Below are 18,307 nucleotides of genomic sequence, written 5' to 3'. Positions count from 1 at the left end.
ATATGAAAAAGAGAGATGATTCTACTTGCCTAATTAAGGCACACTCTTTTTCTGAACACATCTTTTGTGAAAGTTCTGTGATTTAAACTAGTTTTGCCTGCAAGAGTGGCCAGGCTGAAGTGGCTGAGCAGGGACACTGCCATGTGGGGAATGTACAGCAGTGCTGATCTGTCCATCCTGGGTGGTGTGGAGTGAGCTATGGTATGTGAAGGTGCAGATATCTGTGTTTGGTATTTATCTCTTCACTATGGTTTGCCCCATTTGTTTATGTCTTGTAGATGATGAACTGGTGGTGAATCCGAAAGTATTTCTTCAAATCAAGCTGGGAGATGTGGTGGAAATTGCACATCCCAATGATGAATACAGGTGAATTCTCTTTGCTGGCAGCAGTCAGGTGTGGTTGGAGCACTGAAAGGGTGTGTTCATGGGCAGTGTCTTCTAGAGTGAGAGGCTCTTAGACCTGATATAACTTTGCCTCAGGATGCTGCAATGGTTTTTTTTCTGCCTGAAGAAGTTGAAAGGCACACTTCCTTAAAGTTTATGGAATTCTTTGTCCTTGGTGTTAGTGTGCTGATTTTCTGTAGGCCAAGTAGCATCAGAATGTAGAATCTGTCTGTATCCTCTTCATAGAGCTGCTGAAGAAATAAACATAATAAAAACATAAACCTTCTTCTATGCAGCTGTTCATCCTGCAGCCTGTCTGAAAAGCAGCACTTCACTTATGTGAGGTTCTGAGAAGTTCTTGCATGCCTTAATTTCCTATTTACAGTGTCATCTTTACCTCAAGAGTACCTTATGAGTGTAAAGAACAAGGCAGGGTGACAGGTGGAGAAGATAATGTCTGAAGCTTTCAAGCAAATATTAATGTTGATCTTAGCTTATTTTTTGCTCCATGTTACCAAGTAGTTTTGAGAGAGTTATTTACCTGATTAGACTGTTGGTGTCTTAACTTGTTTATCTTCTTTCTCTTTTGTGTGCTAGTCCCCTGCTCCTGCAAGTGAAGTCACTTAAGGAGGATTTGCAGAAAGGTAAAACTCTGGACTCACCATATGCACAGTAAAGTCATAGACAGAGATTATGTGACTGGTTGGTACCTGTAACTGGCTAATGCACATGTTTTCACCTTGTCAGAAAATCACTGCTTTGTCTATTTAGGGAAGGAAGGATTATCATTTTGTCAGAAAATGAATAACCAATTCTAAATCTGCTTTTGGTTGAGTAATGTGAGGTATGGTTTAAACAAATGTGGCTTTTTAGCTTGTAATTTTTTGTTTGTGCATTCTCTGACTAGCTTTATGTCTTCTTGCAGGAATTAATTCAGCCTAAACTTTGAGTTTATATCACCTGCTTTGATTTTAATGACTTAGATTGGGCCATAGCTGAAATAAACTGTTGTCTTTTGCTGAGCCCCCAAGTGTTGCATGACAGTCTCACTGTGTTGCTTTTGGACCTGTAAACCACCTGAACCTTTTGGAGATGTTCAGTTCTCTTCTATCCTTTCTCATTTCTGTGACAGAAACGATAAGTGTGGATCAGACAGTTGCACAAGTGTTCCGACTGCGGCCGTACCAGGATGTCCATGTGAATGTTGTTGACCCAAAGGTGTGTGGTTTTGCCACTTTTTACCATCTGTTCCTTCTCTTATCTCACATCAGAGCCCTGTGACTTTCCATCTGCAGTAGTATTGGGGGAAAAAGGCATTTGTTTTTTATTGAAAGATACTTAGTCTTTCTTAAGAAAATGAGCCTTGGGCAATTGAATTGTTTGTTGGTTTGCTATGGTGTCTCTTCTCTCCCTCCCTCTCTCCTCCTCTGCTCTCTTTTGAATTCTATGGACCAGCTTCAACACAGCTTGATAGAAATTTAGGCTTTTCAAATATCTTTAAATTCCAGAAATTGAGGATAACCAGGCAAAGACAAACAAAAAGTGGCCTAGTCTAAATAACAGCCATGATGTGCTGTGAAGAGCCATGATCTGCATTATTTGACACCAGAGAGGCATTTTCTGTAAATGTCCAAGCTCCCAAAGGAGCTGCAGTCAGAGCTTACATTCAGCACACAAAAGATCTGCAGGAAATGAGGTTTCCTCACTGTCATGAACAATGGCAGCAATTCATTGTGTTTATGCTTCTAGTTTGCACTGAGACTTGTAGCACAGATTTAGCCCTTGGGCATCTTCTGGTCACATTGTGCAGTGTCTTGCAGCTCACAGTAGTTCCAGGTACACACACCACCTTGGCATTGATTCTGATGGGATTCCCTTTTATCTTGTGTTTGTTGGGAATATTGACTTGCTTTAGAACAGCCTACCCTGTACCATCTGGTTCATAAATGACAGATTGGTGGGTGCTGCTTAGAAACACCCAGTAAAATTTAGGCAATGTTTTTCATCCATTTCCCAGGAGGTGACCTTGGACTTGGTGGAGTTGACTTTTAAAGATCAATACATTGGGCGTGGGGATATGTGGCGACTGAAGAAGAGTTTGGTAAGGTTTTGCTATCCTTGTATATAGGGGGCAGATGCTGTACCTTTTTCTTTGCTTGCTGTGAAAGGAAATAAGTAGTTTACAAAATACAGAAAACTGGAGATGAGCAGTGTCAGCAGCTCCTGAGGATCTTATGCTGTGAGTGGTACATCAGAGTTGGAGAAATGGATGTAAATGTGTTGCAGAAAAATGAACCCCATCATTTTCTGTTCTACTGCTGTAATGTTAATTACTGCTTTGGGCATTGAGAATGCTGTGAAGAGGTTTTTTACTTATGTTCTGAATTTTAATGACTTGCTACATTTAGAAGGAATTGAATCCAAATGTTTTCTAAGTAAAAGTACCCTGAAGTGTCCCCTCTCTGATAGTACCACTTAATAAGCAGCTATTAGAATATTTTCTTTCTGCATCTCTGAAGTGCAGTCTCTGGCTCTTCTGAGCACAGTGAATCAGACAGATGATCCTAATAAAAGTTTCTATGTGTTAAAAGCTATTTTCTGCTGCCTATTGCAGAGGTTGTGTTGAGCGATTAGTAGTAACTGCACTCAGTGAGTTTCATGATCTTATGTCAGAAGTCAGGTGTTTGAGGGATTTTTTTGTACATTGGTCTGCTCACTCTGAGCCTGCTGTACTTCTAACACCTGACTCTTCCTTCCTAGGTCAGCACATGTGCATATGTCACCCAAAAAGTTGAATTTGCAGGTATCAGGTCAGTACCTCCTCTGAGAGCTTACTTTTACTTATGATTTTAGCTTGATGAGTCCTGAGAATCCAATTGGAGAATCTTTTCTGAAAAAGCCTTCCCATTTTATTGTTCTCTGACTCATCTACAGATTTCTGTCTGCACCAGGAGGTGGGGGAAGGCTTCTGTCTTATTTGGGGTGAAAGAAACTAATAGTGGGACAACCAACTACACTTGTGGCCTCTGCTGAATGTCAAATAATTATCCTTTTATCTCTCATATATCTTGAGTGCAGATTTTAGTATATCCTTTATTTGCTCAAGTATTGATTCTCTGATCTTCAAATTCCCTCTGGTTAGCAAATTCTCTGCACCTCTTTTCTTCCAGGGCACAGGCAGGCGAGCTCTGGGTGAAGAGTGAGAAAGTCACTTGTGGATACATCAGTGAGGACACTCGGTGGAAAGAGCAGATTTTTCCTTGTCAGTTTTTTTTAAATCCTGTCTCACAGATTTGTATGTATCTTTGGAATTAGCTGTGTTGTGAGGTGAAACATGGCAGTGAGTTCAGGAGAATCAGTGATTAATAAATTTCAGCTCTGCTGTGCTGGCAGCAGTAGGAATGACTTGGGCTGTTGAAATGCCAACTCATTAGAGGGGAAATTCCCTATGATGCCAGGGGCACAGTCATATAAGCTGCTGTGTAGTTAACTTCTGCATTTGGCTCTTTTAGTGGATGTCCCTTGTTCTAAGTAAGGTCTCTAATTCCTTTGCAGGTGGTTTTCCGCTCCACTTCTGCCATGGTTTATATTTTTATCCAGATGAGCTGTGAAATGTGGGATTTTGATATCTATGGTATGTAGGTAACTGACCTGCTGGGGAATGTAGATGGCAGCAGTTCTCCTTTCTGCCCCTGCTAGAGAACTGCCACTGCTAGAAAACTGGAATAGTCTGCTTTTGGCCTAGACAGTGCTCCAAGCTGTGCTGTGGTGCTGCCTTAGATTCTTACTTGCAGTGCCACACTTTTGTGTCTCTTGGGTGTGCCATCGTTTTCCTGTCCCTGCCTGAGCCTGGTTTCCATCATCTAGGTATTGAAATCAAGGGAGTAGCTGACCATAAGCATTGAAAAGGTTTTCTGTGGGTATTAATATATTTTGTGATGAGAGCAGGGGCAAGTCTGTGAATCCTGAAAGCAGAAATGTATGGAAGTCTTGTGCAAAGAGGACCTTGGTAGTTTAGATTTCTCTTGGCCTTGGCTTAGCAAGGAGGTAAAACCTATCTTAGCCCAGGTGGAAGTCAGTAGCTTTGGCTGAAAGTATTAAAACTTTAGGCATTAAGAATGAGTCACTTATCTGTGTCATCATCCTGTTTTTCTCTGGCTTATTTCTTTAGCAAACCTCTTGCCACTTCCTTTGACCATGTGTTTAGGCATATGGAACTGGGCAACTATTCAAGCCTGAGCAGGGGATCAGTTGCACATTCCATGCCTAAAAGGCAGTACAGATGCTTTCCCAGCATGCTGCAAATATGTCAAGAAAAATGACTTTAAAGGTCAGATCCTTTTGAGAGTAAGAATTGTGTTTACATCCTCGGAAACACAGTCATGCTTTTTAATCTCTTTATCATCTGAGTGATATTAGCCTTGATTATGCACACAGCTGCTCTGAGTCTAACAGAAATGATTGCCCCAGAATCTCTAGCTATACCCCATCGTTGAAGTAACTACTGTTACTTGATTCTTTGGAGCTGTTTGCTTTGCAGGGGACTTATACTTTGAGAAAGCTGTGAATGGTTTCCTCGCTGACCTCTTCACAAAATGGAAGGTAAATACCTGAGGGAGTTCAGCTTTAGTTTTTTATTTCCCTGGAGTTGTTAGGGACATCTCTCTCAATTGTAACAAATCAGAGTATCAAATTGCTGCAGATACAAACAATTGAGTCAACTGTATTTAAACAAATCAGAGTATCAAATTGCTGCAGGTACAAACAATTGAGTAAACTGTATTTCAGTTTTTTAAACAAAGATCTCGTAGCTTGGCAACTACAGAGAGGAGTTTGTTTAGAGACTAGTGGAGAGTGCTGCTGTTAAATGTGTTGTAGCTGAGAAGTACAGAATCTGCAGGACAGACCAATATGTGATTTCATAGAGGCATGTGCAGCACTCATGCAGATTCATCAATGCAGTGGCCACCTCTTTTACTTACCTTTGTTTCTAGGTGTGAGGGAAAAGAGAGTGTTACTGCAAGTGTATATACAATTTTCTACTGAATGTGACCTTTAAGGTTTTCTTATTTCATTTGTTCTTCCTGGACAGGAGAAGAATTGCAGCCATGAAGTGACAGTGGTTCTATTTTCTAGAACATTTTATGAAGCAAAATCTATAGGTATGTATATTCCATATTTTTGAGTTTCCATTTTTAAACCTATCACAGGCTGCCAGTGATTTTTCTCCCTGTTTTTTCTGTTCAATTCCCACGTTCCAAGTATTGCCTGTCTAGCACAGTGGACACACAGCCATTCTTAGGAAAGTACTTCAGTGAAAGCCTCATGTAGAAGAATATGTGGCAAATTTTTCTCATCGTACTCAAGCTGTCATATTGGTTTAAAAGCAATTTTAATGTTGTGTAGGAGGTCTGATATTTTTCAAAGTGTTTTGGGTTTTGTTTGTTTGGTGTTTTGGATTTTGTTAAATGGGAATAACAGCCCAACGAGAAAAGATGAGTCATTTCTAGGCAAGAGCATAGGGTAGTATGTGCCTTTGCTTCCATTTCAGATGAGTTTCCTGAAACCCATCGTGCATCAATTCGGCAGGATCATGAGGGAAGATTTTATGAAGATTTTTACAAGTATGTCTTCCAGTTCTTTTCACCTCTTGTCCCACAGTGTATGTGCAACCCAGTGCACCTTTTTTGGGCTTTCCTTTCTCTACAGTTTGTCCATCCCTTCTCACTTCCTTTCACAGTCCTCATTAAGTTGTGCTCTTTCTAGAGTTGTAGTTCAGAACGAGAGGCGAGAAGAGTGGACCTCGCTGCTTGTGACCATCAAAAAGCTTTTTATCCAGTACCCTGTGTTGGTACGACTAGAGCAAGTGCAACCCAGTGCACCTTTTTTGGGCTTTCCTTTCTCTACAGTTTGTCCATCCCTTCTCACTTCCTTTCACAGTCCTCATTAAGTTGTGCTCTTTCTAGAGTTGTAGTTCAGAACGAGAGGCGAGAAGAGTGGACCTCGCTGCTTGTGACCATCAAAAAGCTTTTTATCCAGTACCCTGTGTTGGTACGACTAGAGCAAGCAGGTACACCTCCTTTCCTTTTTTGCCCTTTTCCCTCTTTTTGTTTTTACTTTTTTTAAACTTGTCTGTAAATTCCCCAGTTTCAGCTGGGGCTCCCCTGGCTGGGCAATTTTGCCTGTTTCTTTCTGTGGAACATCACCAATTTTGCCTGTAATTTTTGAAATAATAGGATTTAATCCAAATGCATTTTTCTGTGTTTTTTTGATTATTTTTTAAAGCTAGTCTGTACCAAGATGATGAGTTCTTTCTTTTCTTTCCCTCTGAACACTTGTCCAGAGGGCTTTCCTCCAGGTTACAATTCCACCTCGGCACAAGGGAACTACCTGGAGGCCATAAATCTGTCATTCAATGGTGAGTGATGAGCAGTGGGTTAAAATATGCAGGGGAAGAGCTATTAAAGCAGCTGCCAGTAATGGATGTGGACTTCTGTTGCCTGTTCCTTAACACTGTGAAGAGGATGGGAATATTAGGTGGTTAAGTTATCATTTTTAGCCTCAGAAGAAATTCTGTTGTGCCTCTTCAGTAACTGAGTATTGGGTGTTTGAGGCCTCAGGAACCATTTACAGGGCCTTGTTAGGATGAAATTTTCTCTTTGAGCTGTATATCTCTATGGGGACTTCTTGGAATAGAAATTAAAGCTTTAAATTACAGAAGTATTTACAAATCGGGGTATGGGAAATGTGACTTAGGTGAAGCTGATCCATTGGTTTTATCAGGGAGATAGATTTGATGGGATGGAGGAGCTCTCTAGAGATGTACTTTTTGTGATTCTGTACATCAGATGCCATTCTGTCACCTTAATGGCTGTCTTGTTACTCCCATGTTGGGTTTTTTAGGGGATTTGTTTGTTTTATAGGAAACACTAAGCACATGAGAAACATATTCCTTTTTATATATCTGATTTCCATCTTCTGTCCTTGCTCCTCTCCCTCCTGCAGCTTTAGTGACATTTATTGCTTGGGCAAGACTGTATACAGCCCTCTCATGTTTGCATGTGCTTTGGGGCAACTTGTGAAGTACCTCTGTTAGTAGACTGAGTCACCTGCCTTGCTCTGAAAAGAAACATCCAGTGTCTTTGCTAAATTTCATTGGAAGTATTCCCTAATTCCTTCTCTCAGTGTTTGACAAGCACTACATAAACCGGAACTTTGACCGGACGGGACAGATGTCTGTGGTGATCACACCTGGAGTTGGGGTCTTTGAAGTTGATCGACTCCTCATGATTCTGACCAAACAGCGGATGATAGACAATGGTAACTACCTAGTGGTGCTGTGCAGCCTCTCTGAGGGCAAGCAGGTAGATTTGGGAAAGATCTAACCTCTTCTGGCTGTGTAAAAGTATCTGCTGTAAGTTGTGTGCTCTGGGAAGAAGGATTACAGCTTGTGTCTGCACTTCATATTGGAGTGGGCAGATGTTCATAGTACTTAGAGGCATTTCATTTCTTTTGTTTATGATAGAGAACTTTTTCTGTCCGTGCAGACCTTTCTCTTAAAGGATGATCCTACATGACTTGCATTAGTTCAGAAGAAACATTTCTTATATCCCCATGGGCACTGTTGATTTGTGACCATGGGACTGTTAACTACCATTTTCAGCATAATTGCATCTTAAAATCTGATATGAATACAAAGTGGACCTTCAGCTCAGATTGATCTGTTTTGACTTAGCATATCAGTCCTGCTTGGTTGGTAGCTGAACTCTGCTGTTGTCTGTTTACAGGTATAGGTGTGGATTTGGTATGCATGGGAGAACAACCCTTGCATGCTGTGCCACTCTTTAAGGTAAGACATTGGTGCTTTTCCCTTCTCTCTGTTCCTACTACAGATGTTACTCATTTTGTGACTAGCTGGATACCACTATTTACTCTGCTTCTGAATCACTCTTACAGCTCCATAATCGCTGTGGCCCTGGTGACTCCAGAATGGGTGATGACTACAATATTCCACACTGGATAAATCATAGGTAGGTGAATCTATCAGCCTTTTTCTAAACACTTCTGCTTTGCTTTCCTCTTCATAATCTGTTGACTTCTCTTTCTCCTTTCATTGTTTATTTCCTCTTCTTTCCTTGTGAAGCTAGGGCTTATATTACGTTACTCTTGCAGAACTAGGAATGTTCTTGCAGAACATATCAGAAATGATAAGAATATGATATGTAGTTTTCAAGCAGCTGATATGAGTCACTGCTGTCATATGAATAAGTGAGAGAGTCATGGAAATGGCACAGTGAAAGTGGTTGCCTTTCTCTAGAAAGAGGGAGTGAACTGGGAAATGCAGGTGTTAAGCATATTAAGATGTTGTTTAGACTGAGGCTGTCTGGGAATCAAAACGTGGCTTTAAGGAAAGAGTAGCTTCCCTGAAGTTAACCATCCATCAGTGTTTTCCTTACGTTTCTCCATCTCATAGCTAGCTCAGGTTCACGGGCTGTTTGCTGTGTGTCTAACCAACTGTGTTCAGTTCTTAGAAGACCTCAAAGCCACACTTTTCCTTTCAGTTTCTACACATCCAAAAGCCAGCTCCTGTGTAACAGCTTCACTCCACGGATCAAGCTGGCAGGAAGGAAGGTGAGTATCTTCCTGGTTTAGCTTTTCTTCCTCCTGGCTTGTCAGATACCTTTTCTCACCTAAACATCAGAATTTTTAACAAGTATTCCAACAGCTGGAACTAAGTTTCTGTGTTAAAAGACTGTGAAGGCAAAGCTGTAATATTTGTTACAGGGATTATGAATGAGGGACTAGTTTGTAGGTCTTTCCTTTCTAGGATAAAACTAGGTGAGAAATGTTTTAGCCACCATAAAAATGAGTTTCATTCTGTAATTAAGAACTCTAGGAAGAGCTGAAAGAAAGGTGTTGGCAAAGATGTGTTTCTCACACATGTTTGTGACCAGTGTCAGTATTTAATATTTCTGAAGTGGTCTGGCTGCCTTGCTGAGTCAGCAGGATAAACTTTGTCTGCTTGATCCCACTGGAGGATATTTCCTTACCACATGCTAACTGTTTCCCTTCTCTGTCTTTTCTCTTGCTCTCTTTTTCTTTTTCTCCTTTTTTTTTTTTTTGGCCACTTGACACTTCCTTTGTCGGACCCTCCAGCCACTGACTGAGAAAGCAAAAAATAATCGAGATGCCTGTGAGTAATTCTGTTCTGGAATGGTCTATCCCACTTACTCCCAAACCAACAAACAGCTGCTGTGAGACAAAGTCACTTCAGCACAAGAAAGGGACAATTGTTGCAGAAACCCCTCAAACCCACATAATTATTACCATATTGTTGATGGGCATGTGTCAGTTGCCTTCTTGACAAATAACTAGTGTGGAGGGATGAGTTCTGTCCTGGCCAGAGGAGTAGGTGGAGTACTGTGCTGGCAGTACTGCTTGTGGGAGTGGGTGTCCACTGGCTTGGGGTGTTTTCTGTGCTGTAAGCACAGAATTGCAGTGGGTGAAACCTGCACTCTTCTAGCCCCACCTCATTTCAGGAAGATGCACATTCTGCAGGTGAGGTTGTCCATTCTTTCCAAGAGGCTTTGAAATGCTCAGTTCCCTTGTGAGAGAAATCATGGCATCTGTTTGTACAAGGATTGACTTGTTGATTCTTAATGTTTAGAATATGTATGGGGAAGACATTAGGGCCTTAGGAACCCCAGTTCAGAGACACCAACTTTGTTAATTGAGCTGCTCTAGCTGTTCTGCTCCTGAGACTTTTGTATGGGATTTCTTTTGGAGTAGATACTTTTCTGAGAGGTGGGAGCTGGATACTCTGCCTTGCAGATCTTGAGCATTCTTGAGAGAGGTTCCAGTGCTGTATGATTTTTATTTCAGCATTAGGAGCTCCCAAAGATGCTGAGAATGCCCTGCCCATCCAGGTGGATTATGATGGCTACGATGCCCAGGTATTCCGACTGCCAGGCCCATCCAGAGCCCAGCGCTGTACCACCTTCAGGTAAGAGGCTTGTGAGTGCACTGGGTCCAGACTAAACACCTTATGGTGTCTTTCTTGGCACATAAAATACTTTGAGAAGTAGAAGGAGAGTTAAGCCTCCCATGCTTACTGTTGAACAAGACCCTTTGTCTGTACCTGGTCTTCATGGCTGGTTGTATAGTATTTTACTTCTAAGATAGTGGGTGGGATCTAAGAGAAGGCATAAGTATACTTTTTCTTTAAATCTTGGATTTTGTCTGAAATGGAGTGAAGCTTGTCTCCCTTGCTAAGTTCCTAACAGATTTTGCAAGGGAGTTGAGAAAGTACTTGCACAATAGACTTGCACAGAGTTGTAGAAAAGAATTAGTTTGATGCACTGGTTAGTAACTGATGCTGAACACAGAATCATCCCTGAAAATGATGCCTGTCTGAATGAGAGAAGATACAGAGAAGCTGAGTGCAGGTTCTCTGCCTTCTATGGCCTTTGGTGTGAGGAGAAAAGCTGGTTATTCTCAGGTCCTGTCCAAAGTCATTGACCAAACTATAAATCTTTGTGGTTTTTTTTCAGGAATATGGGATTGATGAGTTTGTTTTGAAGTATTATTTTTGATTTTCTTCCTTTCTGGAGTATTGCCTAAATCTGTTCATGTGGACTCATTGTCATATGAGCAGCTGTAGAAATCCATGATGGAAGATGCCAGTAGAATTTAACGTAGTTAATAATTCAGGTAGTTTCTCTATAGTTGCATATTCCTGGCACTGTAGGCTCAGGTCTACTATTTTCTAGGCCACATGTGTACTACCAGCTCAGTGTGGTACCTGTAGAATTGCACAGGCAGTCGAGCCTGCTCTTTTCACAGCAGTTGTGCTGGAAGCATCTCAGTGTTCTGTTTTTCTCTCATGTGATGCACTTAATACCCACATGGTCAAAAAAGATAATGATGGCTTCCTTGTAGTCGCCTTCTTGAGTTCATCTGCTGTGTATTGAGTCTCTTACATGACTTGAGCCTGTTCAAGCCCCTTGATGACCTGAGAATTCATCTCTCTTTCCTGTCACTGGACATAGCTGTTTCTTTTCAGCAGGTCTGTGCGGGAGAGGGAAAGTCGCACCAGAAAGAGCTCTAGTTCCTACGACGTCTCGTGCAGCCCTTCCCTGCAGAGCCGCACGCTGCCCCCGGAAGAGGTGAGGAGTCAGGCTTCTGATGACAGCTCTCTGGGCAAGATCTCCAACATCCTGATGATCCCACGGCCTCACCTGCACCAGTGTGAAGTCAGCAGCTCTTTGGGATATACCAGCACTAGAGGTCAGCCTGGGGCAGATGGGAAGGTACCTTCAGAGGGGAGAGGAGATAGAAGTCTGTGTTGGCCACTGCCAGGCCAGCAGGGGGGAGATGGTGCTTATATTAGTACTCATGGTACAGCTTTTTCATAGCTCCGGCTGTGGCTGGGTGTGCATCCTCCCTTTGCTATCCTAGTCCAGTTCTATTGGGTTTTTTTATTGGCTTGTCCTAGTTAGAAGTGTCCTGACACTGATTTGCTCTTTTCCCTTGTCTATTGCCTTCTTTAGTACTTGACTATTCTCCTGTGCCTGCTTGCAAATGTGGACATACACAAGGAACTTTTGTTATCCAGGTCACCTATAATCTGTCACATGAGAACTGGCCTTACAGTGAGCCCTGGGGGACCCTTCTTATAATTTATCTCTGTGGGGATTTGTTGTCATTAAATCTCACTTTCTGGATCCTTCCTTTTGACAATGCACTGCTGAGCTGCCTGGGTGTGCAGCAGTGCTGGCATTCTCCTTTTTTTCCCTTCCTATCTAATTTTGCTCTCAGACAGCATACAGTATCTTCTACAACCTCAGCTCATTTCTGGGTAAATTGTATTCCTCCTGCAATTGCTTGATCTTCTATTAAATTCTAGCCCTCAAGGCTCTTTTTTTTTTTTCATGTCGTGCTGTATGACACTGATACCATATTTATCCTGTCACAGGAATCAGATTTACTGGTGTGGAACTGCTGTCACACAGAGTACTTGGCATTACATCTACCTTTCATGTTTTCCCCTGCTGTCAGTTAATACTTCTTTTTATGGTATTTTTGATACTCCTTTAGTTTGAAAGATAGTCTTGTGACCCAGCTGAAGGTGTTCAGCTGGATGGGGATATGTGTGGACTGGAGAGGAGAGAAGAGTCAGAGAACTCGAGGCTTTTCACATGTTGTAGGTGGCAGTACAGAATGATAAATGAGACCCTTCCTTCTCTTTGGGATTTCCACTTGTTGGACAGAGTAATTGCTGCTTAGTCATCTGGTATCTAGAAACAGGAGAGAGAAATATAACTGCACTTGTGTTCTACATCAGATAGTAAGGACTAAATGTTAGCTTGTGGAGATCATGTCCAGTGTCTTCTGGGAGTAATCCCTGATTTCTGTGCTCAAGTCTGAATGTTCCAGAAAAGGCATGTGTTGCTGAGCTGTAGCTTCTGCCATATCTTTGGCACTCATCCTGAAGTTTCTGGTGTCAGTCTTTTGATTTCTCAGGAGTTCTCAAAGCTCTGAGTAATTTTCATAAGTGACTTAACCAGTAGTTTCTTTATGACTTCATTTGGTAGAAGTGACACGATTTACAGCAGTGCTGTAATGTCAGATGGAATAATGCTCTTTCTTGCCTGGATTCTTGTTTACATTGCTTTCAGATTCTCTCCCTGCCTTTTCCTTAACTCTCCTTATTTCCACTTACCCTTGGGAATCTTTATATCCCTGAGCAATTCGTTCTCTTTTGCTTGACTCCAATCTCACGCTGACTTTCTGTTGTGTTCTCTAGATGTCCTTGAGAACATGCTGGAGTCTCAGCAGCGTGACTCCAGTGCCCCTGGGAGGTTCCACGTGGGCAGTGCAGAATCCATGCTGCACATCCGGCCCGGGGGGTACACCCCCCAGCGAGCACTCATTAACCCCTTTGCCCCCTCCCGCATGCCCATGAAGCTGACGTCGAACCGCAGGCGCTGGATGCACACCTTCCCTGTGGGTAAGGCTCTTGTGCTGCACATTAGATTGTTGTTAGCTTTTTCTTTCTGAACACAGCAAGAGAACCACTGAGACTCTGGTGCCTTGAAGGGCTCTGTGCTGTGTCAGAGGCTGAATTGAGTTACAGGCCTGAGCAGAGATTCTCTTTTGGAAAATATTACACCTATTGGCAAACAAGCAACATCAGGTACTGGGGAGCAATCATAGTAGGTAGAGGCTGTTGAAGGGAAGCATAACTATAATTTAGCTTGACTTTCAGGTGCTGAATTGTTCTCATAGTTGTTCAGTGCCTTGTAAGTAAGCCCTCCAAAATCTTTAAAAGTAAAGTCTGCTTCATTGGCCACAGAGGAGGTCAGAGGTTCAAGTCTTTGAAGGTTTTGTAAACATGCTTTCTTAATGTCCCTTAGTTAGCATTGCCTGTTTTGCTCACACAAGTTGGGTACAAGCAAGTGAGGAATCAGTGCAGCTGTGGTGATTAATGATCCCATTGTAACTGTGTAGGTCCATCAGGAGAAGCCATCCAGATCCATCATCAAACCCGCCAGAACATGGCAGAAATGCAGGGCAGTGGGCAGCAGGATTTGACACATTCCTCTGCTGAGCTGCTGGAACTGGCTTACCACGAGGCAACTGGAAGGTGAGGTCCTTAGGGTGAACCTGGGCAGGCTTTGCATGAACTTCCCTTTTCCTTACAATTTTGTATATGCTATAGTAAGGCAGTTATAGTTGTGATCTCTAAGTTTAGTACTATGTTGTGTCAGTGCCACATGTGCAGTATATACTTTTTATTTTGAGCTACAAAGCTCTCTTGGCAAGGCTGGAGTTGGTTTACTTCCACTAATTGGGGGAAGGTTGTAGTTTATCACAGTTTGCAGTGCATCATTCACGGAATCATTCAGAATTGCCTTGGAAAAGCCTGTGCCTTTAATTCTGGACTTCTTATCCCAATAGCTGTGACCTTCATCCCAGAACAGAACATTTTTTTAGCGCAGAGTATAGCTTTGCCTCAGAGTAACTGCTGAGCAACTTCAGTGAGCAATTTCCATTCAGTCCCGTCCTCCCCGTGCTGGTAGAAAAGAGTCAGATAAACATTGCAAAAAAACCCCCTGTGTTTGTAAACTGCTGTTCTTTAAAGGCCCCTGACCATTTAGGTAGCTTCAGAATTGTCAGTAAGTTTGTTTCTTTCGTTGATTATCTTTGCTGCTCTGTGATTTCTTGTCTTCTGTGCTTATGGAAATTCATGTTATGTATTGTTTCTGGATGTCCAGGGTAAGTGAGGACACTGCTGGTATCCTCAGCCTTTTTAATTTTCAGGGGTTTTTTTCCTGCTATCTTCAAGCAGTCCTTCAGGAAGTTGTACTGCCTAGTTATTCTTTCATGCTTTTTTCTTCCATTTTATAGGGAAATTGTTGTCCTTTCTTGTACATTGTATTGTGCTTTAGAATAATCTTTGTGTTCCATGATTTTAATATTGCATCATCCTCACCAATTTTGTTCCCTAGTTCTGCTTTTAAGAAAAAATTGCCTTTTTATGACTTGATAAGTACATCCTAATGTGCTAAAGTATCTTGTCATGGCACCAATCTCGTGTCATATTCCTGATGATTCTTTTTCTGGATGTTCGTTGTCTCTGTGGATGATGTACTCATCCAAAGCAATTTGCTTAGTGTGGAATGTTGGATTTATACACCATGAAATCAGATCTGTAAATAACCAGCTAAGCTTTATTTCTCTCCTGGGAAGTAGAGGAGTAGCTGATTCTGTGCTGTCCTGCAAAGACAGTGCTTTGGGTATTGCTGGAAGCATGGACAGATGTGGAATGTTTTTACAGTCTTTTCTGTGCTGCCCTTGTGCCTGTTGCCATCTCTGCAAACATCACTGAGAGGCAGGCACAGTTGAGCATGGCTCAGCTGAGGCAGCAGGCTGAGGCTTGTTAGCTGTTAAAAGCAAGAAATGGTGTGAGTGAGGAAGGTTTGTTCAGTATAGGCTGTTTTGTTTCTCTGCAGACACATCAGCTCTCGGCACCCAGGTGACAGTGCCTCTTTTCTGAGCTTTGGTGGGACAGAGGAGTACTCCAATGGCCTGGCTGGCAGCAACGGTGCAGGTAACAGCAGAGGGAGAGCATGGAGAGGGGAGAGCAGGCCCTTCCTTGTTAGCAGTGACAGAGAAATGGGGGCAGGACTCATGGAAGGTGGGTGGACAGGCATTGCTAAGCAGGAAAAGTAAATAATGGAAAAGCAGTTTTCAACTTTGTTCTGTTAAAGCTCTCACTTGGACTTGGTGGTGTCTGGTGCTTTGTTGGGTTGGGGTGGGTTTGCATACACAAGCTGATGGTTGTACCTAGGTTTTGAGAGAAGCTGTAAAACAGCAGGATTATTTTGCATGGTAAGTTCTGGGATTCAGTGTTTTCTGGCATTTCTTGTCAGTATCTACACATGCACTTTCTGCAGACTTTAAGCTCACTGAACATGGCACTGCTCATACTAAATGTTCTTCACACAGCCAAAAAGATTTCAGCACATTTTTGAGAGAAGACACATGTCTATACATTCAGTTAAGATTATTGCTATCTTTCTTACCTCACCCAGACCCCTGAACTAGTGGAAATTCTCAGCATTTCTTTTGAGCCCTGTAAGTGGAAAAACAGGCCACATTAAGCATTCTGCTGTGTTGTCTGGTTTTTTCGGCCTACCTTGTGATTTTGTGCACATTGCTTTTTAGATAGGCACATGGGGAAAAAAATTGATCTTTTTGACTATTGCATTCAGGACTTCTTTTCTCAATACAGTTCCAAGATTTTTTATTGTTTTTGAATTCACCCTTCTGAATTACATTGGATTAAACCAATTTTGTTTTCCCCCACGCTCACACCTTGCAGAGCCATAAAGGAGTGAGCAGACTTCATTTTCTTGTGTTTCTCATCTTGTGTTCACCTTGTCGCATTAAAAGTGATCTTCTGTTGTTTCCTTCTGTGAATTTCATTTGAATACATTTAATTTTCTTGCTTTACCTTTTTATTATTTTCTGTCTTCCAGACAGCCTTTGTTTGTTTTGCAATTGCTAATCTGTGTTTCCGCTGGATGCAGTTTGCACAAAGAAAATGCAAAGCATATCCTAGCAGTAAACATGCCTGCGTTTTACAGAAGGCCTTTGAGGCTGTAGATTGGATATAAATAATGCATGTGGTGGAAGTTAATGTGTGTCTCCTTGTGAAAGCTGTTGTGAGCACCTAAGTGCCCTCAGCCATTTGTAGGGTCCACACTGGGACTTGGTGATTTGACTTGGGTTTTTCTCCCTTAAGGTTTGAATCGCCTATGAAATGAAATGGTTCAGTGGGGGTTGATTTTTTTGTTTTAATTTCCAAATATAGGATTTCTCAGTGAGTCTGGTTCCCCTCTGCTGCCTGCAGCATATTTTGCTGCAACATGTGCTTCAGAGGGAAAAGTGACCCCATCTGTTTCCCTTGACGTTCAGTGCGTTGCCTCTGTTGTCCCGCAGATGGTAGGTGATAGTGCAGTGAATAAACCCTGCTGCAATTCCCGAACTGGATGGCAGATGGCATCAGGAGTTGGTGAAAGATCAGTGTCAGTCAGAGGCAGCTCCCCTGCTGTTTTACTGGCATCATCATGGAAGCAGATAACTATCCTTTCTGTTAGTAAATGCTGTTGAGGTTAAGAGCTGTGCTGCTGATACCAATTTCCTGGGTAAATCTACCTAAGCTAGTTTTACAAAAATGGCTCCTTTTAAATGTATTTTTAAGCTTAAAATTTGTGTATTGATAAATGGCTTTGAAGGCAGCAATTTTTCTTGTCTCCTTAGCTCCTTGTTTTCTCTCATGTGCCACACCAGCTGTTTTACCAGCCACACAGTGACCCAGCTCAGGGAACTGGTCCAAATGGAGAGTAGTTGGAGTTTGTCTTTGTTCTGTACACACAAGCATTGATCAAATACAGCAGACAGATGTGAGATGAGGACTAGGAACAACTGGCCAAGGGGTGCCATAGCATCATGTTGGCTTAGTGTTCACTGAGCTGTAGTTTTAGTCTGTTTTCCAGGTTAGTAGGCTGCTTTAGAGTCCTAGGTAATCAATCTTATTTATGGATTCTCTTCTTCTACCAGATTAAAATCTGTTATAATTTCCTTTCTTGCTGTCCCTGTGCTTTATGAAATTCTTCTTCTTAACTTATCCCTTGTTCTTTAAAATGAGAAGACCAATTGAAAAAGGTTCTGGTTTTGGGTACTGCATGTATTTGAAAATACTTAGCTGCTGAGACCTTGAGATTATCGAGTTAAATGATTGCAGGCGACTTCTTTTTTTGTTGTTTGCCTTTTTTTTTAGTGGCATTTACTTTTCAAGGTGTGTTCCACCATTCTGGGGAGGTGGTTTTTGCTTGGTTTTTAGCTACTGAGCACTTCTAATGAGATACTCGAATTTCATCCAAGATACACAAACCCAATTAATGTGGAAAAAATGTATTTTTCTGCTGTGAAGGGCCCTAAGTTCTCTCCAAGCAGAGAAATGTCATATTCTTAAAACATCAGCATGCTTTTGATTAATTTTAATTGGAAATTCAAGTGAAGTGCATAATTGCTTAAAATAAAATACATATTTCTTTCTTGTAGGGGTGAACCTCAAAACTCAGAACAAAGATTCCTTGGAAGATGCTGTCTCTAACTCTCCAGATCCAAGTAAGCAGGAGGAAGGTTTGGAAGAGAGTTTGCATAGGTGGGAAGATGGGGAGGGAAAGGGCATGTACATATATAGAGGCATCAGGAGGTGGTTGGTAGGCACGAAACTGAGGAGCCTACTTGGCTTTTGGCAGTGGTTTATTTTGCCTGCAGTAATTTGCAGGATCTCCCTGTGCTGTGTGTCTCACTATGATTGCAGCTCTGTAGCTCTTAAGAATAAGTGAAA

At 42.0% G+C, this 18,307-nt stretch overlaps 1 protein-coding gene across 4 annotated transcripts in view; it reads left to right on the top strand.

Annotated features, from left to right (window-relative positions):
* The window catches only part of DEPDC5 (DEP domain containing 5), a 41,857-nt gene that overhangs the window by 479 nt on the left and 23,071 nt on the right, over positions 1-18,307 (top strand). For 3 of the 4 annotated variants that reach the window (XM_009080916.1, XM_009080915.1, XM_009080914.1), the window contains exons 2-24: positions 279-366; positions 982-1,028; positions 1,517-1,602; positions 2,402-2,485; positions 3,145-3,194; positions 3,555-3,623; positions 3,921-4,018; positions 4,925-4,986; positions 5,477-5,546; positions 5,936-6,008; positions 6,351-6,454; positions 6,728-6,802; positions 7,570-7,704; positions 8,172-8,233; positions 8,341-8,414; positions 8,946-9,015; positions 9,541-9,577; positions 10,267-10,387; positions 11,450-11,670; positions 13,190-13,393; positions 13,894-14,029; positions 15,399-15,496; positions 18,016-18,081. In XM_009080916.1, coding sequence (XP_009079164.1) covers positions 279-366; positions 982-1,028; positions 1,517-1,602; positions 2,402-2,485; positions 3,145-3,194; positions 3,555-3,623; positions 3,921-4,018; positions 4,925-4,986; positions 5,477-5,546; positions 5,936-6,008; positions 6,351-6,454; positions 6,728-6,802; positions 7,570-7,704; positions 8,172-8,233; positions 8,341-8,414; positions 8,946-9,015; positions 9,541-9,577; positions 10,267-10,387; positions 11,450-11,670; positions 13,190-13,393; positions 13,894-14,029; positions 15,399-15,496; positions 18,016-18,081 — 2,130 coding nt within the window. The remainder of the gene's footprint in view (positions 1-278; positions 367-981; positions 1,029-1,516; positions 1,603-2,401; positions 2,486-3,144; positions 3,195-3,554; positions 3,624-3,920; positions 4,019-4,924; positions 4,987-5,476; positions 5,547-5,935; positions 6,009-6,350; positions 6,455-6,727; positions 6,803-7,569; positions 7,705-8,171; positions 8,234-8,340; positions 8,415-8,945; positions 9,016-9,540; positions 9,578-10,266; positions 10,388-11,449; positions 11,671-13,189; positions 13,394-13,893; positions 14,030-15,398; positions 15,497-18,015; positions 18,082-18,307) is intronic. The other variant, XM_009080917.1, reaches the window with a different exon arrangement.

This window comes from Acanthisitta chloris, unplaced genomic scaffold, assembly GCF_000695815.1.
Source record: "Acanthisitta chloris isolate BGI_N310 unplaced genomic scaffold, ASM69581v1 scaffold34868, whole genome shotgun sequence".
NCBI classification, from domain to species: domain Eukaryota; kingdom Metazoa; phylum Chordata; class Aves; order Passeriformes; family Acanthisittidae; genus Acanthisitta; species Acanthisitta chloris.
The sequence above is the reverse complement of the archived record's forward strand: the minus strand, read 5'-3'. Positions and strand labels throughout refer to the sequence as shown.